This window comes from Arabidopsis thaliana, chromosome 3, assembly GCF_000001735.4.
Source record: "Arabidopsis thaliana chromosome 3, partial sequence".
Taxonomy (NCBI): Eukaryota; Viridiplantae; Streptophyta; class Magnoliopsida; order Brassicales; family Brassicaceae; genus Arabidopsis; species Arabidopsis thaliana.
This window is the reverse complement of record NC_003074.8, coordinates 16,947,564-16,963,756: the sequence shown is the minus strand read 5'-3', so window position 1 is coordinate 16,963,756 and position 16,193 is coordinate 16,947,564. Positions and strand designations below refer to the sequence as shown.

General features: G+C 38.8%; 5 protein-coding genes and 2 pseudogenes across 8 annotated transcripts; 4 read left to right on the top strand and 3 right to left on the bottom strand.

Annotated features, from left to right (window-relative positions):
• Positions 1-128: 128 nt before the first annotated feature.
• Positions 129-506, bottom strand: AT3G46186 (annotated as a pseudogene). The gene has a single exon.
• Positions 507-1,544: 1,038 nt separating this feature from the next.
• AT3G46183 lies at positions 1,545-6,122 on the top strand (annotated as a pseudogene; the record flags this gene model as incomplete). Its single annotated transcript has 1 exon — positions 1,545-6,122.
• Positions 6,123-6,871: 749 nt separating this feature from the next.
• Positions 6,872-9,760, top strand: UTR5 (UDP-galactose transporter 5). 2 transcript variants are annotated; one of them, NM_114487.4, is made up of 10 exons: positions 6,872-7,070; positions 7,181-7,294; positions 7,380-7,538; positions 7,630-7,728; positions 7,819-7,898; positions 8,003-8,115; positions 8,453-8,541; positions 8,635-8,721; positions 8,808-8,876; positions 8,967-9,733. In NM_114487.4, exons 1-10 carry the CDS (start codon positions 6,957-6,959, stop codon positions 9,084-9,086), a joined length of 1,044 nt encoding a protein of 347 aa, NP_190204.2. In that variant the 5' UTR covers positions 6,872-6,956; the 3' UTR covers positions 9,087-9,733. The 2 variants fall into 2 exon arrangements, with proteins under 2 accessions (NP_190204.2, NP_001326359.1); NM_001339235.1 differs by having other exon boundaries at positions 6,922-7,070; positions 8,635-8,876; positions 8,967-9,760.
• Positions 9,761-9,976: 216 nt separating this feature from the next.
• AT3G46170 (NAD(P)-binding Rossmann-fold superfamily protein) lies at positions 9,977-11,236 on the top strand. The gene has a single exon (NM_114486.2). It carries the CDS (start codon positions 10,168-10,170, stop codon positions 11,032-11,034), a length of 867 nt encoding a protein of 288 aa, NP_190203.1. The 5' UTR covers positions 9,977-10,167; the 3' UTR covers positions 11,035-11,236.
• A 384-nt stretch (positions 11,237-11,620) lies between these two features.
• Positions 11,621-12,802, bottom strand: AT3G46160 (Protein kinase superfamily protein; the record flags this gene model as incomplete). Its single annotated transcript, NM_114485.1, has 1 exon — positions 11,621-12,802. The coding sequence occupies one exon, from the start codon at positions 12,800-12,802 to the stop codon at positions 11,621-11,623; it is 1,182 nt and encodes a 393-aa protein (NP_190202.1).
• An 809-nt stretch (positions 12,803-13,611) lies between these two features.
• AT3G46150 (uncharacterized protein) lies at positions 13,612-14,226 on the top strand (the record flags this gene model as incomplete). The annotated part of the gene is made up of 3 exons (NM_114484.1): positions 13,612-13,742; positions 13,841-13,899; positions 13,988-14,226. 3 exons carry the CDS (start codon positions 13,612-13,614, stop codon positions 14,224-14,226), a joined length of 429 nt encoding a protein of 142 aa, NP_190201.1.
• A 310-nt stretch (positions 14,227-14,536) lies between these two features.
• Positions 14,537-15,667, bottom strand: AT3G46140 (Protein kinase superfamily protein; the record flags this gene model as incomplete). The annotated part of the gene is made up of 1 exon (NM_114483.1): positions 14,537-15,667. The coding sequence occupies one exon, from the start codon at positions 15,665-15,667 to the stop codon at positions 14,537-14,539; it is 1,131 nt and encodes a 376-aa protein (NP_190200.1).
• Positions 15,668-16,193: the final 526 nt, after the last annotated feature.

Genomic DNA, 16,193 nt, shown 5'->3' with positions numbered 1-16,193 from the left:
TTTTATATCTTTGAAGTGTATGAAAGATTAAAAAAAGTATGGCAAATATTCAAAACTCCGTTTGCCTCACTGCCATCTTGCTTATCCTCATATTGGTTTCAACCAATAATTTAATCAAGTAGGCCTATTCATTTCGTTTTTATTCTTAATATCGTAACCAAGTTAAGAAGAAATAATGTGGAGTTGAGAGAAAGAACTAAACTCCTTTGTTCCATTCGCAGCTCGGGTGGTCTCTCTTAGCTGATGCCATGTTTGTTTCGAAGAGAATTTGCTCTTGAAGCTATCATCCTTAGCTCTCCAAAGCGAACGGTCTTCCTCCCCAATTTGATTCCTTCGAACTAACTCAAGCTGATTCTCTATTTGGGTAAGAGTATCGACTCGATGATTTTGTCTTCAATGCAAGGCCAACGCTTCAGCAACAGAAGCATGTGTTGATATTCCCATATCAATAATTCCACGTGAACCCACTAGATCCACTAGCTTCCCTAGCGGGCACCATATATCATGTATATTATATATAACATCCTATTTGAAGTGTCTTTTAAAATATGTATATCTAGACACAAAAGAGGCTGAACAAATATAAATTCTTGCAACAATATCGAATTTGAATCCAAAATTTAACTTAAAAATATATAAGCTGGTCTTATTTTGTTAGTTAGTTGCGTAGGCTTTCAGCTTTCTTGTACTTGACCAAATGTAAAGTCTAATTCTATGAAAGCTTATAAAAATATATTTGCAAACCATAGCATGCTACATAACTTACAAAAATCTATGATTTAGCTACGGTTATGGCCAAGATAGTTAGAGCATCTCCATTGCATGTTTTTGGAGAGTGTCTTTAAATAACTAAAGTTACAAAATATCGTTAAATAAATGTAAATGCTCATTAAATTAAAGACATTATTCTTAAAAATGTTTTTACTAAGACATTGAAGACTTTGTGTCTCAAATTTAAAGACACACAAATAATAAAATACTATTTTTATTTTTACATAATATATTGTAATGGTGGAAAGACCCTTTATTAGCAAGAGTTTCACTGCTCCGCCATCAACAGCTCCAATATCTGAAATGAGATCGAATCAGAGCTCAAGTTCAGCTGAAGAGTCAAAGAAAGAGAACGACGTCGCTCAGCTTAACAAAGGAAAAGGGTTATTGGGCCACTCACCAAACAGGCCCAATGACAACACAACCAACACAACAGCGAAGCCCAACAAGTCTTCTTCCTCTTCTCAACAGACAAGACCACCACCTGTGCAAGAAAACAAAACCAGAGTGAAGACAGAGAAGAGGAGCGTCTGTATGGAGCCAATCAACAGAAAGAACAGATTTGGTTGTTTGGTGACCTGCGAAGCTTGATAAGATAGAGACAGCTGTCAGTTTACAATCATTGAAACCCTAGTATTGTCTAGCTATAAAAGGGAACTAATGTTGTAACCTAAAGACCAAGTGAAATAATACAAAGCAAAGTTCACTCAAAACATTACCTAAAGTAGCCGTCTTGCTCTTACTTTCATGGTATCAGAGCACAGCGGTCTATGATGGATCAATCTATCCAACTCTATTCTGCTCATGTTCTTCACATCTCAAAGTGTGTCACGGTTAAGCTCAATGAGCAAAACTATTCTCTTTGGAAGACATAGTTTGAGTCTTTTCTGCCAGGCCAAAACCTTCTAGGCTTTGTCAATGGGTCACTAAAACCTCCTCCTGCAACAACTCCATTCAACAACATTGATGGTCTTACTACTGAGGTACCAAATCCAGAGTATCATACTTGGAACAGATCTGACCAAGTAGTCCGAGCTTGGCTGTTGGGATCTCTGAATGAAGATATCATGCGGGAAGTTGTCAACTGTGCCACCTCCTATCAAGTCTGGAATGCTTTGGCTCAACACTGCAATAAGGTATCATCATCACGCCTTTTTGAGCTACAGAGAAAGCTACAAACCATAGATAAACAGGATAAACCCATGGAAACTTATCTTAAGGAAATAAAGAGGGTCTGTGAACAGTTAGCTTCCATAGGTAGTCCTGTTAGTGAACAAATGAAGATTTTTGCTGCTCTTCACGGGTTAGGTCGAGAGTATAAGCCCATCAAGACATCTGTAGAGGGTTCTATGGATACTCAGCCACCACCAACGTTTGAGAGTGTGATTCCAAGGTTGTCAGGCTTTGTTGACAGACTAAACAGCTATGGTCCAGACACTGAAACCTCACCACACATGGCTTTCAGCACTTCAAGATCTGACTCTTCTGGTTACTACAACAACAACAACAGAGGGAAAGGCAACTCAAGATTTGGCAGTGGCAAAAGCAAGGATTCATTCTCAACCCGTGGTAGAGGATTTCATCAGCAAATATCTCAGAACTCTAATGGAGAAAGAATTGTTTGTCAGATTTGTGGCAAACCTGGTCATCATGCTCTGAAGTGCTGGCACAGGTTCAATAACAGGTACCAGGATGAAGATCTGCCAGCAGCTTGCAGCATTGAGGATAACTGATGTCACAGATCAATCTGGCAGTGAATGGGTTGGTGACTCTGGCTCCACTGCTCACATCACCAATGCTCCTCACAAGCTCACACAGACACAGTTGTATGAAGGAAGTGACTCAGTGATGGTTGGAAATGGCAATTTCCTTCCCATAACTCACACCGGATCAGGCAGTCTTCCTTCTACTTCAGGTAACTTACCTTTAAATGATGTTCTTGTGTGTCCTGACATTTCTAAACCCTTGTTGTCAGTTTCCAAGCTCACCAATGACTATCCCTGCGTATTTCAATTTGACTGTGATGATGTTCGAATATATGATAAGGCAACAAGGAAATTGTTGACAAAGGGAAAGCACAGTAAGGGGCGAGTGAAGATATATGGCATCAAAGGTTGGGGCATCCTCATTCACAAGTTCTCCATGTGTTATCTCCAAAAAAAGCTATCAGTATCGGGAATAAGAGTACCAAGATGGTGTGTGAATCTTGCCAGCTTGGGAAAAGTGTTAGACTTCCCTTTTCTGCTTCTACTTTCGTAGCTACTAGACCTCTAGAGAGAATACACTGTGATCTCTGGGGTCCTTCACCTGTTAAATCAAATCAAGGATTCAGTTATTATGTAGTGTTCATTGATAACTACTCTAGATTTTGCTGGTTCTACCCATTAAAGCTCAAATCAGATTTTGCTCATACCTTTTCTGTGTTCCAAGCTTTGGTTGAAAATCAATACCAAACAAAGATTGGTACATTTCAGTGTGATGGAGGAGGAGAGTTCACAAACAGAAAGCTGACAGATCACCTACAATAATGTGGGATCAAACAGCTCATCTCCTGTCCCTACACATCGCAACATAATGGGTTAGCTGAGAGGAAACACAGACATATCATTAAGCTTGGTCTCTCAGTGATGTTTCAGAGTACCTGTCCTCAGAAGTTTTGGGTTGAAGCTTTCTACACTGCAAACTTCTTAATCAATCTTCTTCCCACAACTGCTTTGGATATGAAGTGCAGTCCCTATGAGAAATTGCATGGCAAGCCACCAGACTACTCAGCTCTCAGAACCTTTGGTTGTGCCTGTTATCCAACATTGAGAGATTATGCTTCGAACAAGTTTGATCCTAGATCACTCAAGTGTGTGTTTCTAGGGTATAACGAGAAGTACAAAGGCTACAGATGTTACTTACCATCAACTCGAAGAGGCTACATCAGTCGCCATGTTATATTTGATGAAACAGTCTTTCCTTTTGCTCAGTCTCACTCAAGACCTAAGACAGGAAGTCTCACTCCACTAATGCTAGCTTGGACAAAAGGAATCAACAATGTTAACAAAGCTCCACCAAAACAAGATGATAGTCTATTTTCAGAAGAAGAATTTCCTCCTCTACCTGTGAAAACTCCAATCATTCTACAGACACCAATCTCCATTGTTGTACCTGCTGTGGAAGGAGAAAGAAGTTCTGGGTGTACGGCAGGCTCCGATCCTGTTCCTATAGGCAACAGCTTCTCTTCTTCTTCTCACAGTCCTGGTATCTCAATAGAAACATCAAGTCAGGCTACAAAAGAAATCACAGAACAGTCCACAACAAGATCAGAAAATGAGAGACAAGATGACATCTTAGCTAGTCAGATACCTGTCCAAGAGTCTGCACAAGAATCTGCAGAAGTCAAGTCTACACACCCTATGACCATAAGACAAAAGAGTGGAATCAGAAAGCCAAATCCAAGATATGCTTTACTGACACACAAAGTGTCTTACCCGGAACCAAAGACTGTAGCTGCAGCTCTTAAAGACCCTGGATGGACAGGTGCTATGGGAGAAGAGATGGGGAACTGTAAAGAGGCTGAAACATGGTCTCTGGTTCCTTACACTCCAGATATGCATGTTTTAGGCAGCAAATGGATCTTTCGAACCAAGTTAAATGCTGACAGATCACTACAAAAGCTGAAAGCAAGGTTAGTGGCTCAGGGATTTAATCAAGCTGAAGGCATAGACTATCTCGAGACTTACAGTCCAGTGGTGAGAACAGCAACAGTGAGGGGAGTTCTGCATCTTGCAACCATAATGGAGTGGGACATCAAACAGATGGATGTACAAAATGTCTTCCTCCATGGTGATCTAACTGAAACAGTCTATATGGCTCAACCTGCAGGTTTTGTAGATCCAGACAAACCAGATCATGTCTGTAAGCTACACAAGTTACTGTATGGTTTAAAACAGTCACCTAGAGCCTGGTTTGACAAGTTCAGCACATACCTCTTGGAGTTTGGATTTCATTGCAGTATTCCAGACCCGTCCCTCTTTCTCTTCAGCAGAGGAAAGGATATCATTCCGCTCCTCCTGTATGTTGACGATATGTTGATCACTGTAACAGCTCAGATTCACTTGCCTTATTGCTTGCAGAACTAAACAAAAGGTTCAAGATGAAAGACTTCGGTCAAATGCACTATTTCTTGGGAATTCAAGCTCAATTTCATTCAGAGGGACTTTTCTTATCACAACAAAAGTATGCAGAAGACTTACTGATTGCTGCTTCAATGAGTGATTGTGCCCCAATGCCAACTCCTCTGCCTCTTCAACTAAACAAACAAAGGAGACAGAATCAGGATACCTTTGAGAATCCAATATACTTTCGCAGTCTTGCTGGTAAGTTACAATATCTAACACTTACTAGACCTGACATTCAGTTTGCAGTGAATTATGTCTGTCAGAAGATGCATGCGCCAACAACTCTGGACTTCTTACTTCTGAAAAAAATATTGAGGTATGTTAAAGGTACAATGACTATGGGAATAAACTTTCGAAAGCAGTCAGATTGTACACTACGAGCTTAGAGTGATAGTGATTGGTCTGGTTGTCCTGAAACAAGACGTTCAACTGGTGGTTACTGCACGTATTTGGGACTCAACATCATCTCTTGGTCGTCTCACAAGCAGAACTCTGTATCGAAGAGCTCAACTGAAGCCGAATACAGAACGCTATCTGAAGCAGCCTCTGAAATCACCTGGCTCAGCTCAATTATGAAGGAGCTGCGAGTTCCTCTTCTCAAAGCTCCAACCCTCTATTGTGACAATCTCTCCGCAGTCTACCTAACAGTAAATCCGGCGTTCCACAAAAGGACCAAACACTTTGAGAACCACTATCACTACGTCAGAGAAAGAGTGGCTCTTGGATTGCTGGAAGTGAGACACATACCTGGACATGAGCAGACCGCAGACATCTTCACCAAATTGCTTCCGTTCAATGCGTTTACTTCACTCAGGTACAAACTCGGTGTAGTTGAGCCACCTACACCGGGTTTGCGGGGGGATATTAGCAAGAGCTCCACTGCTCCGCCATCAACAGCTCCAAGATCTGAAATGAGATCGAATCAGAGCTCAAGTTCAGCTGAAGAGTCAAAGAAAGAGAACGACGTCGCTCAGCTTAACAAAGGAAAAGGGTTATTGGGCCACTCACCAAACAGGCCCAATGACAACACAACCAACACAACAGTGAAGCCCAACAAGTCTTCTTCCTCTTCTCAACAGACAAGACCACCACCTGTGCAAGAAAACAAAAACAGAGTGAAGACGAAGAAGAAGAACGTCTGTACGGAGCCAATCAACACAAAGAACAGATTTGGTTGTTTGGTGACCTGCGAAGCTTGATAAGACAGAGACAGCTGTCAGTTTACAATCATTGAAACCCTAGTATTGTCTAGCTATAAAGGGAACTAATGTTGTAACTTAAAGACCAAGTGAAATAATACAAAGCAAAGTTCACTCAAAACATTACCTAAAGTAGCCGTCTTGCTCTTACTTTCACCCTTCTCATAAAATGTGGAATGGAGATGGTCTTAGACATGAATTCGCCACCACATAGCCATACAAAAAATCTTGGCTAAATGGCAACATAAACTATTTGTAGTCGTCAACACACGGATTTGGTAACCAAACAAATGTCAAACTAGCTATGGTTTTGTTCTTTTTTAAATCTTTCGGTAGACCTAGCTTGTTTTGATCTTTATTCATGTATCTGTTATACTCAAACTCAATACTTATACATAGTAACTAGTAAGCAATTACAGTAACTAAAGGATAATGAAATAAAATGGGTAAAGAGTTTTAAGAAAATAACCTGTCTATAATATTGGACTCACATAGAGTATCGTTAATCCAAAAACATTCTTTTACTGAAATTCCGGTTAAAGTGTAAACCGAAAATTAGATTGTAAATGCTTTAATGTAGTAAACCGAGGAGCCATTGACGACTGGCGAGTTTTGGATGAAAGAAGAAGTTATACGACGTCGTTAAGTTCTAAATATACATATTGGGCCGAAAGGCCTACGGTATAAACAAAATTTGATAACCAGTGGTTTTAATTCCGGTTCGGTTCGGTTCGGGTGGGACTGGTTGAATGTTTTGGTTAGTTGTTTCGTTTCTTGTCTCGGCGATGGAGAGAGAGAAGCGGATCGTTAATGGAGAAAAATGGCTGAGCCAGATTCTGTAAACGAAGCCAAGGAGAAGAAGAAGAAGCTATGGAAAGCTGTTTTCGCAATCTCTGGGATCATGCTCACTCTCGTCATCTATGGTCTTCTTCAGGTCTCTCCTTTTCTGGGTTCCTTTTGTTTTACCTTCGAATTCGTCTCTCATTGTTCAAAATTGATCGAAGAAACGATCTGGGTTTTTAGAATATGTTATTGTAATTGCAGGAAAAGATCATGAGAGTACCTTATGGATTGAAAAAAGAGTACTTTAAGCACTCTTTGTTTCTTGTTTTCTGTAATCGTCTCACTACATCAGCTGTTTCTGCTGCTGCTTTACTGGTAACACTTATCAAATCTTGTCTTGTAGTTTATATTCATACTTATCTCAATACACTTAAAGAAGCTTGATTTGTGTAATTCGTAGGCAAGCAAGAAAGTTTTGGATCCTGTAGCTCCGGTTTATAAGTATTGTCTTATATCAGTAACTAACATCTTAACCACAACATGCCAATATGAGGCCCTCAAGTATGTGAGTTTCCCAGTCCAAACTTTGGCTAAATGTGCCAAGATGATACCTGTAATGGTAAGTTATTTAGTTTTTATGTAAAGGAGGAGACTTTTTTGTACATGTGAGTTTATCAACACTCTTCTAATCTATGTGATGTTTTTTACAGGTTTGGGGAACTCTCATTATGCAGAAAAAGTATAGGGGATTTGATTATCTAGTGGCCTTTCTCGTGACTCTTGGCTGCTCTGTGTTTATTCTTTTTCCGGTAAAAACACAATCTTTCTAAAGAGATCTCTCTATTAGTTTGTAGTAAGCTTATCTTGGCTGCTCTGTTGTTTTTGTATTTGAGTTGTAGGCGGGAGATGATATTAGTCCGTACAACAAGGGAAGAGAAAATACTGTGTGGGGTGTATCCCTTATGGTTGGTTATCTTGGGTACATATCCGTTTTACTCGTTTCATTGTTGTTTGGTTTTGGGATAGGAACCTTAATACTCGTTTGTTATGTCCATAACTGGGTGTTGGTAAAATGGCTAACAGGTTTGATGGTTTTACAAGCACATTCCAAGACAAACTTTTTAAAGGTTATAATATGGAAATACATAACCAGATATTCTACACAACAATTTGTTCCTCTATTCTTAGTTTTACTGGTGAGAACTTCTCTTTGTGCTTCTTTTGTCTCTTTTACTCTCATTTTGTTTGGACTCTGGACCATGTCTTACCTTCTGTGATGATTAGTTTCCATTACTGTTTGATCAATTTTGGATACATATAAACTTCTGATTTAAGCTTTCAACTGAGGCCATATGTTAGTAGATATTAGGAAACTTTCTTATTCTAACTGTGATTCTATTAGTCCATCAGTGCTTTTCGATATAGAACTCAGCTGCCTTGTATAAACCTCAATGTGTGGACCTAAAAATGCTCGAGAATCAGGTTGACCATGCTTTTTTGCTACTCATATGTGAAATTTCTTGGTTGATATAGGCCTTATATTGCAAGGACATTTACTCCCAGCAGTAGACTTTGTTTCTCGACATAGGGATTGCCTATTTGACATAGCTTTGCTTTCCACTGTAAGTTTTCAGCTTAGTCATTACATTTATTAGACTATGATTGCATTGCAGCAGTAGTCACAACTGACCAGAGATGAACACGTTGTTTTGCAGGTAGCAACAGCCAGCCAATTTTTCATTTCCTACACCATTAGGACATTTGGTGCTCTAACGTTTGCTGCCATAATGACTACAAGGCAGGTAAGTTAGTCTGATCTCAACTCTTTGATTCATAAGCACAATATAATCAAATCTAATTCCTTCTTCGTTGTCTGAAAAATAAAAAGCTTGCCAGCATCATGCTCTCCTGCATTTGGTTCTCACACCCGCTTAGCTGGGAGCAGTGTATTGGATCCGTAAGCTCTTCCAATCCTCTCTTTACTTTGTCTTCCCTCTTTTTCATCTCTCCTTGTTCCCGAAACTAAAACCACTTTTCACTGGCGCAGGTAATTGTTTTCGGATCTCTATATGCTAAAACCTTCGTGAAGAAGAAATCAGAAAAGCCGCCGGCAGCTCAAGAACTTCCACGGGATGAAGAGGCGCAGCCTCTGAAGGGAAACCCTTAAAGCACAGAGAGAGCTTTATCTTCTCTGAGGCTTAAACAGTTACCAGCCAAATCTAAAGATCCCTCTGTCTTTGAGGCATCTAACTAACAAAACTAAAGCAGTTGAGTCATACATGACGTAGGACGGGTACTTATAGAGACCAATGAGACCAAGGATCAATTTATTTACTGTTTCTGTAGACTTGTTAAAATGATTGTGAAGTAAAATTGTTATGGAGTTTTGATATTGTATCAAGAAATATCATAAATTTGTGATACAATGGCTGATTCATATCAACTGAATTTAATACAGTAACAATTTTGGTTTAAAGGATCAAACAGAACTTAAAAGTTTGGTTATTACAGAGTTTACGATTGACACAATATAAGAAATTACACTAAAGTCAACATTAGAGTTGGTGAGAAAATCCTTTGCCTTATTTATCAGACAAGTAATCAGGGATATATGAAACAATTCCACTTTCACCAATGAGAGTTCTCCAACCTTACCAATCAAGCTTACCAGACTCGTTCTCCTGTCAACATCTCAAGCACGGTACACCCAAAAGCCCACACATCCGCACCATAATCCAAAACATTGTCCCTTATAAGCTCCGGTGACATAAACCTTGCAGTGATAGAGAACGTTGCACCATAATTGTTTTTTAGATACTTTCCAATAATAAAGAACAGTTTATTGTGGAGTCCAAACTCTGAATCATAAACGAATCGATCCGCGAGAAACTCGTGGTTATAATATAATAAACTTATATATATTATATGCATTATTGTTGCTTGTTGCCAAAACCAAGACAGAAAAAGATCATTGCATTTTGAAAACGTCGTGTTGAATTGATAGTTGACCAAAAAAACAAATATAATCAGGATAACAATAAAATCAAACCTAACGAATAAACAAATTGTCGATCTGATGATGAAATAATTAAGAGTGTAAGTATAGGACCGTCTTTTGTTATGGATGGGACTTGTTCGAGTCTGGTATATACAGATTAAATATCTTCTGACACTTCTATTTTTATATCACTAAGTTTTTTCATGTGCTTCTTCTTCTCCATCGAACATAAACAGAGAAAACAATCAATATGAGCAATCATCAAACTTTGACTTTTGTTTTTGGAGAGAAGGAGGTGTTGAAGCAATTGGAGCCGTGGTGTGAACTTAAAGACAAAGTGGTTCTTGTGACAGGAGCTTCCTCTGGTATAGGAAGAGAGATCTGTCTTGATCTAGGCAAAGCTGGTTGTAAGATTATTGCAGTAGCTCGTCGTGTCGATCGTCTCAACTCTCTCTGCTCTGAAATCAACAGCTCCAGTTCAACTGGAATCCAAGCCGCGGCTCTTAAGCTAGACGTTACATCAGACGCAGCCACCATTCAAAAAGTGGTTCAGGGAGCTTGGGGAATCTTTGGAAAGATCGATGCGTTGATCAACAATGCCGGGATCAGAGGCAATGTCAAGTCGAGTTTGGATTTGTCAAAGGAAGAATGGGACAACGTCTTCAAGACCAACTTAACGGGACCTTGGTTAGTATCTAAATATGTTTGTGTTCTAATGCGTGATGCTAAACTAGGTGGCTCGGTGATAAACATCTCATCGATTGCCGGGATTCGCGGTATATTGCCCGGTGCACTTGCATATGCTTGTTCCAAAATAGGTGTTGATACCATGTCAAAGATGATGGCAGTTGAGTTAGGTGTGCACAAGATCAGAGTGAACTCGATTGCGCCCGGGATTTTCAAGTCAGAGATCACACAAGGTCTTATGCAAAAGGAGTGGTTCAAGAATGTGACCGAGAGGACTGTACCATTAAAGCTGCAACAGACCGTTGATCCAGGGATAACTTCTCTCGTACGCTATCTCATCCATGACTCTTCTCAATATATATCCGGGAATACATATATTGTTGATTCCGGAGCTACATTGCCCGGTGTGCCCATCTTTTCATCTCTCTGAAATTCGAACCTTATATGTTCTGCTTGTGTGCAATAATAAGTGAATACATGTAGGAACATATTCCATGTTTTTCATTAGTAATTGCATTAACTGTAAACCAATTCTTTTTTTTATCAAAAATTTCATCTGTACAAAATGGTGGGCCTTTGGGCCCAATATATTTTGATTCCCTGATTCTTTTTTTACTTGGTTGAATTTTGTTTAGAGTTTGTATATTTTTATCAAAAACTGAGTGGAGCACTGGAGCTTTTGATTTATGGTTATTAGATGATCAATGGAGAATTCTTCGCTGGTGTTTAATTTGTTGCTTTTTTGCTTTTCTGAACCTAAGCTTAGGATCTGTATTTGTTGTAGAAGCTTATTATCTATTGGAGAAAGTAATCAACGTCTTGGTTAGTAGTAGTATATTACTAAACCTTACCTCTGATTCTGATTTTTGAATATTGTTGTGCTCTACCTCTTTTTATTTTTGGAGTAATTTCCCCTTAAATTCTATTTTTCAGTGAAACTTTTGCATTGTCATACAAATAAAGATATATAATGTAACAAGATCCAAAAAAGAGTAGAAATTAACATGAATATATTCTTATAGGTCATCTTCCGATTCCTCTTTAGGATATTCTTCATCTATTTCAATGGCTTCTTCTTCCTCAACTGCTGCTTCAGCTTCTAGATTTGCTTCATATTCTTCATCGACATCTTCTATTCCATCATAAAAGTCATCCTCTTCTTCTTCGTATATTTCTTCTTCTTCGTCTTCGTCAATCCATTTAAGGAACTCATGTTCGAGCAAACTATCAACTGACCACCTCTTAGATGGATCTCTCTCCAAACACTTTGCAAGAAAATCCTTTGCCTTATCAGACAAGTAATTAGGAATATAGGGAACGCTACCACTTTCACCAATGAGGGTCTTCCAGCCTTCCCAATCAAGCTTACCAAACTCACTCCAAACTCTTTCTCCAGTCAACATCTCAAGCACGGTACAGCCAAAAGCCCACACATCAGCACCATAATCCAAAACCATGTCCATCATAACCTCCGGGGGCAATAATCGTGACGTGCCTATCCTATGACCTAATCCTTCACCATACTCAACCGACCATTTCTTTATCGCTTTTCCAAAACCAGCGATCTGAGCAAATAGGTTATTCTCAAACGGAAGTATGATATTCTTTGGTTTGATGTCACAATGAATGATCTTCTCTTCATGAATATACTTGAGACCAAGCAATATCTCATTAGCGAGACTCCTCACATCATCTTCCGGTAATTTTCCTCTGTTTTTTTCAATGTGTGTCGCTAGGTTTCTTCCTGAGCTGTACTCTTGTAACGTGTTGTAATACATCTTCTCGAGTAATGGATCCTTCCCGTCCTTCTCTATAGTGACCTCGTGGCCGTAGAAAGACACAACAAAAGGGTTTTGGAGACGGGATAGAAACTTTTCTTCGTTCATAAGACGTGACGCTTGTGAGATCTCAATAGATTTAATGGTCATCTCGTCAGGAAGATAGTCTTCCTCTCCTTCGATCGTGCTCTCGGCTAAGTAAACAGAACTGCGTGAAGAGTTTCCAAGATAACGAGTTACGACCCACCGATCGCTTTTTGGAATGGTTTTGATCGAATGGCCCATCTGGGTAGACGAATCAGCATCATCCTCTATCACACTCGTCTCTGAAATCGTTGTTGAATGCTTCAACTTCTTGTGAGGACGGTTAGAGTCGTCGTCCCACTGAACTAATCGATCAGAAGACATAGATCTCGGCATATTTTTCACTCTAGAACTTTTTATAATTCTCTATTTTCTCTGAATTGTTGTTGTTAGACAAAAACGATGAGACAGAGCGAAGAGGCGAGAGAGACTATTTATAACTTGTGACTCAAATTTCCTTTTTTCTTTTAGGGTTTAGTATTAGTCAAGTACAAAACCGAACCGGTTCGGTAAGAGTTTCCATTTTTCTGATTAGTATAATCTGAAACGAAATAGAAATTTAGGTTTCGGTATACGAGTTTCCTATTTCTTATTCATTATTAATTTATTTATTTCCGATCAGCAAAACCGACCCGGTTTGGTTAGAGTCTCCATTTTCCGGATTAGTTTAATCTCAAAAGAAACAGAAATTTCGGTTTCGGTATACTAAATTTCCTTCTTATTTTTTTCATAGTTTATTGTTTTGATTTCAGAATTTGTAGAATATGCGAAACTAAAACCAGTAGTCACATGTTAATTGTCTGACTTTTGGCTAGATAATTTCAGAATTTGTGGTAATAGAGTCTATACACTTGGTTTAGTTTGGTTAGTATCTTTGGTTTAGACTTTGGTTTAGTATACTTTCTAAACCAATTTATATATTCTGATTCTACAGTCAATTTCGTTTCGTTTGATAGTTTAATTTCTCCGATTGGTTGATTTTTCCGATCAATCCGTGTGTGTTTCCGATTTGTTTCTTCTCCGATCAAAGTATTCAATTTGTTCAATATCCAGTTGATTCATCAAAATTGATCGTGTTTCTGTTCGAATCATCGCCAAAAACGAGCTTCGTGTAGATCTCAGCTACTAGTTTGAGATTTGGTAAAATGGTTACATCTTCTCAGGTGATGCTCATGCCAGCTCATGATTCTGCTAAACCAACAGGATTTGGTATAATGGTTACATCGTTGGATCTCTTACGCGACCACCAGAAAGTCATTCATACTCTCTGGTTCATGTTTGATGTTATATGTTCATGGATACTGGCCCTTTCTCAGTATGAATTTAGCTTCTGGAATGAATGATAATTTCAGATTCTGGAATTGTCTTCGTTAGTGATGATGTTGTTGCTCGAGAGCTTGGTGGTTTTGATGGTTTCTGTCGCAGAGAGCGTGGTTCAGTCCAATACACCACACAATTTTGAGTGATGTATTGTGTGATGCTTGTGTCATGTTGCTGCTCAGAGATGTGTTCCAATTCCAGTTCTTCTTCTCTTTGTTGATAGCACAAACACTACACTGTCTTTTACAAGAAATGACATGACATGTGTTCCAAGACAAGGGGGAGCTGATAGTGATCATTGGTTATTCAAGAGACACCTAGCCTTGTTGCTTCCTCTTTCATTTGCTCAAGTTTATGAAGGTTTTATTTCTTTCTACGAGGAAGAAGACAAGCATATTTCATGGGATATCAAAAGTTGCAGCAGCTCTTCTCACCAATGATGATTTTGCTCTTTTACTTCATGGCAATGTTAGCTTTGCTTGGTGGAGTTGTCTAATATGGAACACTTGGTCTTGTTGTGTTTGTTCTTGTTAGCTTTAGACATCAGAATCTGTTCTATCTTAATGAAACAATATTGTGATTTGCTATAATACTCAATTAAATTTGGTGTTTCTATAAGAAAGTTATAAAAGTCTCTTATCATTTATCTCGCAAGTACGATTTATGCTAATCAAAACTTCCACAAACACATAACAAATAGAGAGTTGGATACTTCATCTTACAACTTAAAACTAATAAACAAAACCGTTACTAAACAATTATAGATCCACATTGCAAAAAGGGGTGGTTCAAGAGTGCACCAATCCCCCACCTTGAAGCAGGGTCCCTTTTTAAACATCTGCTGAGAAAATGCTGTGCTTCTTCAGATAACCAATCCGGTATATAAGGAATGTAACAGCTTTGACCGATGAGAATGTCCCAATCTACAGAACCGAGATCACTATGTTCTCCCCATACTTGTTGTCCCGTTAACATTTCCAAAACTGTGCATCCGAAAGCCCACGTGTCAACAGCGTAATCAACAATCCCATGTCGTATAAGCTCCGGAGACATGTATCGCGTTGTGCCTCTCCTATGACCTGATGCTTTTTCATACTCGCTTGAACCCTTCTCCAATGCTAAACCGAAATCCCCAATCTTTGCCACATACCCACTAGGTCTTATCCGGTTCTCGACAGGGGTTAAGAAGATATTTTCCGGTTTAATGTCACAATGAATAATGTTTGCCCTGTGGATGCAGTCGAGACCGTAAAGGATATCTCTAGCAAGAAGTTTCACATCTTTCTCTGACAATCCTCCAAGGTTATCGTTGACCAAGTCGAAGAGGCTTTTGCCAGAGCAATACTCGAGAATCAAATTGTAATTCGTTCTCTCGCCACCGAACAGAGTCTCCTCACGTGCAATCTCGTGGCCATAGCAACGAACAATGAAAGGAGATGAGAGACGGGTTAATATTCTTTCCTCGTCCATTAGACTCGAAGCTCGTGAAATCTCTGCAGATTTGATCGCCATGGTCGTTTTAGTTTTGGCCTTCTTACTTGTCGCCAGATAAACCGAACCGTAAGAGCCTCTTCCAAGGAACTCAGACTTGATCCAAGATGAAGACTTTCTGACTACTCCGTCGAATACTTGTTTGGTTATCTCTTCAACACTGCGACTACTACTACTCTTCGGTGTAAATCTCTTCCTTTTATTGTTCTTCAGAATGATCGGAGATAGTTTAAGAGTGAAAATAGGGTTTTGATCAGGAAGAGGAGGGATCACCGAGGGTGAATATCTAGGTCTTTTTGTGAGAGGAGGGTCTGATAACTCGATGAATTTGAGATGACCATATCTTTTGAGGTAACCAGAAAACGAAATCTCTGTCTCTATCATCTCCATTCTTCTTCTTTCTCTCGCTTTTCTCTGTAAAATATTTCTGAAAGTGATGAAAACAAAAACAGAGAAGAAGAAACCGAAAATTTCCTTTTTATAAGCTTGCTTTGACTTTGGTCAAAGTTTCCTTTTTTCTAGCGGTTAATGAGAAGATCGTAGTTAGATTCAGTTTCATTAAGAAATCTTCGTTAGATTCAGTTTCATAAGAAAATCTAATGCTTACATACAAACACGCGTAGTTTCCGAATATATTTGTTTTTCTTAATTTCCTTAATGAATTATGAATTGGCAGACATTTTTCTCTCACACTTTTACAGATAAATAAAAATATACATGGCAATCCATTAGTAGACCAATCACATTTGTCTCAGTAATTAAGGCAAGAAATGTAATCTAAATAGCATTCTCAAATATTATTATTACAATTTTATTATTTGATACGATTTTTTTTTAAAATTCTAGTGTTTAGACTAGTTTTTTTGTTTTATTTCAAATCACCAGTTATATTTTCGATAAACGTTAATTTCCTAAA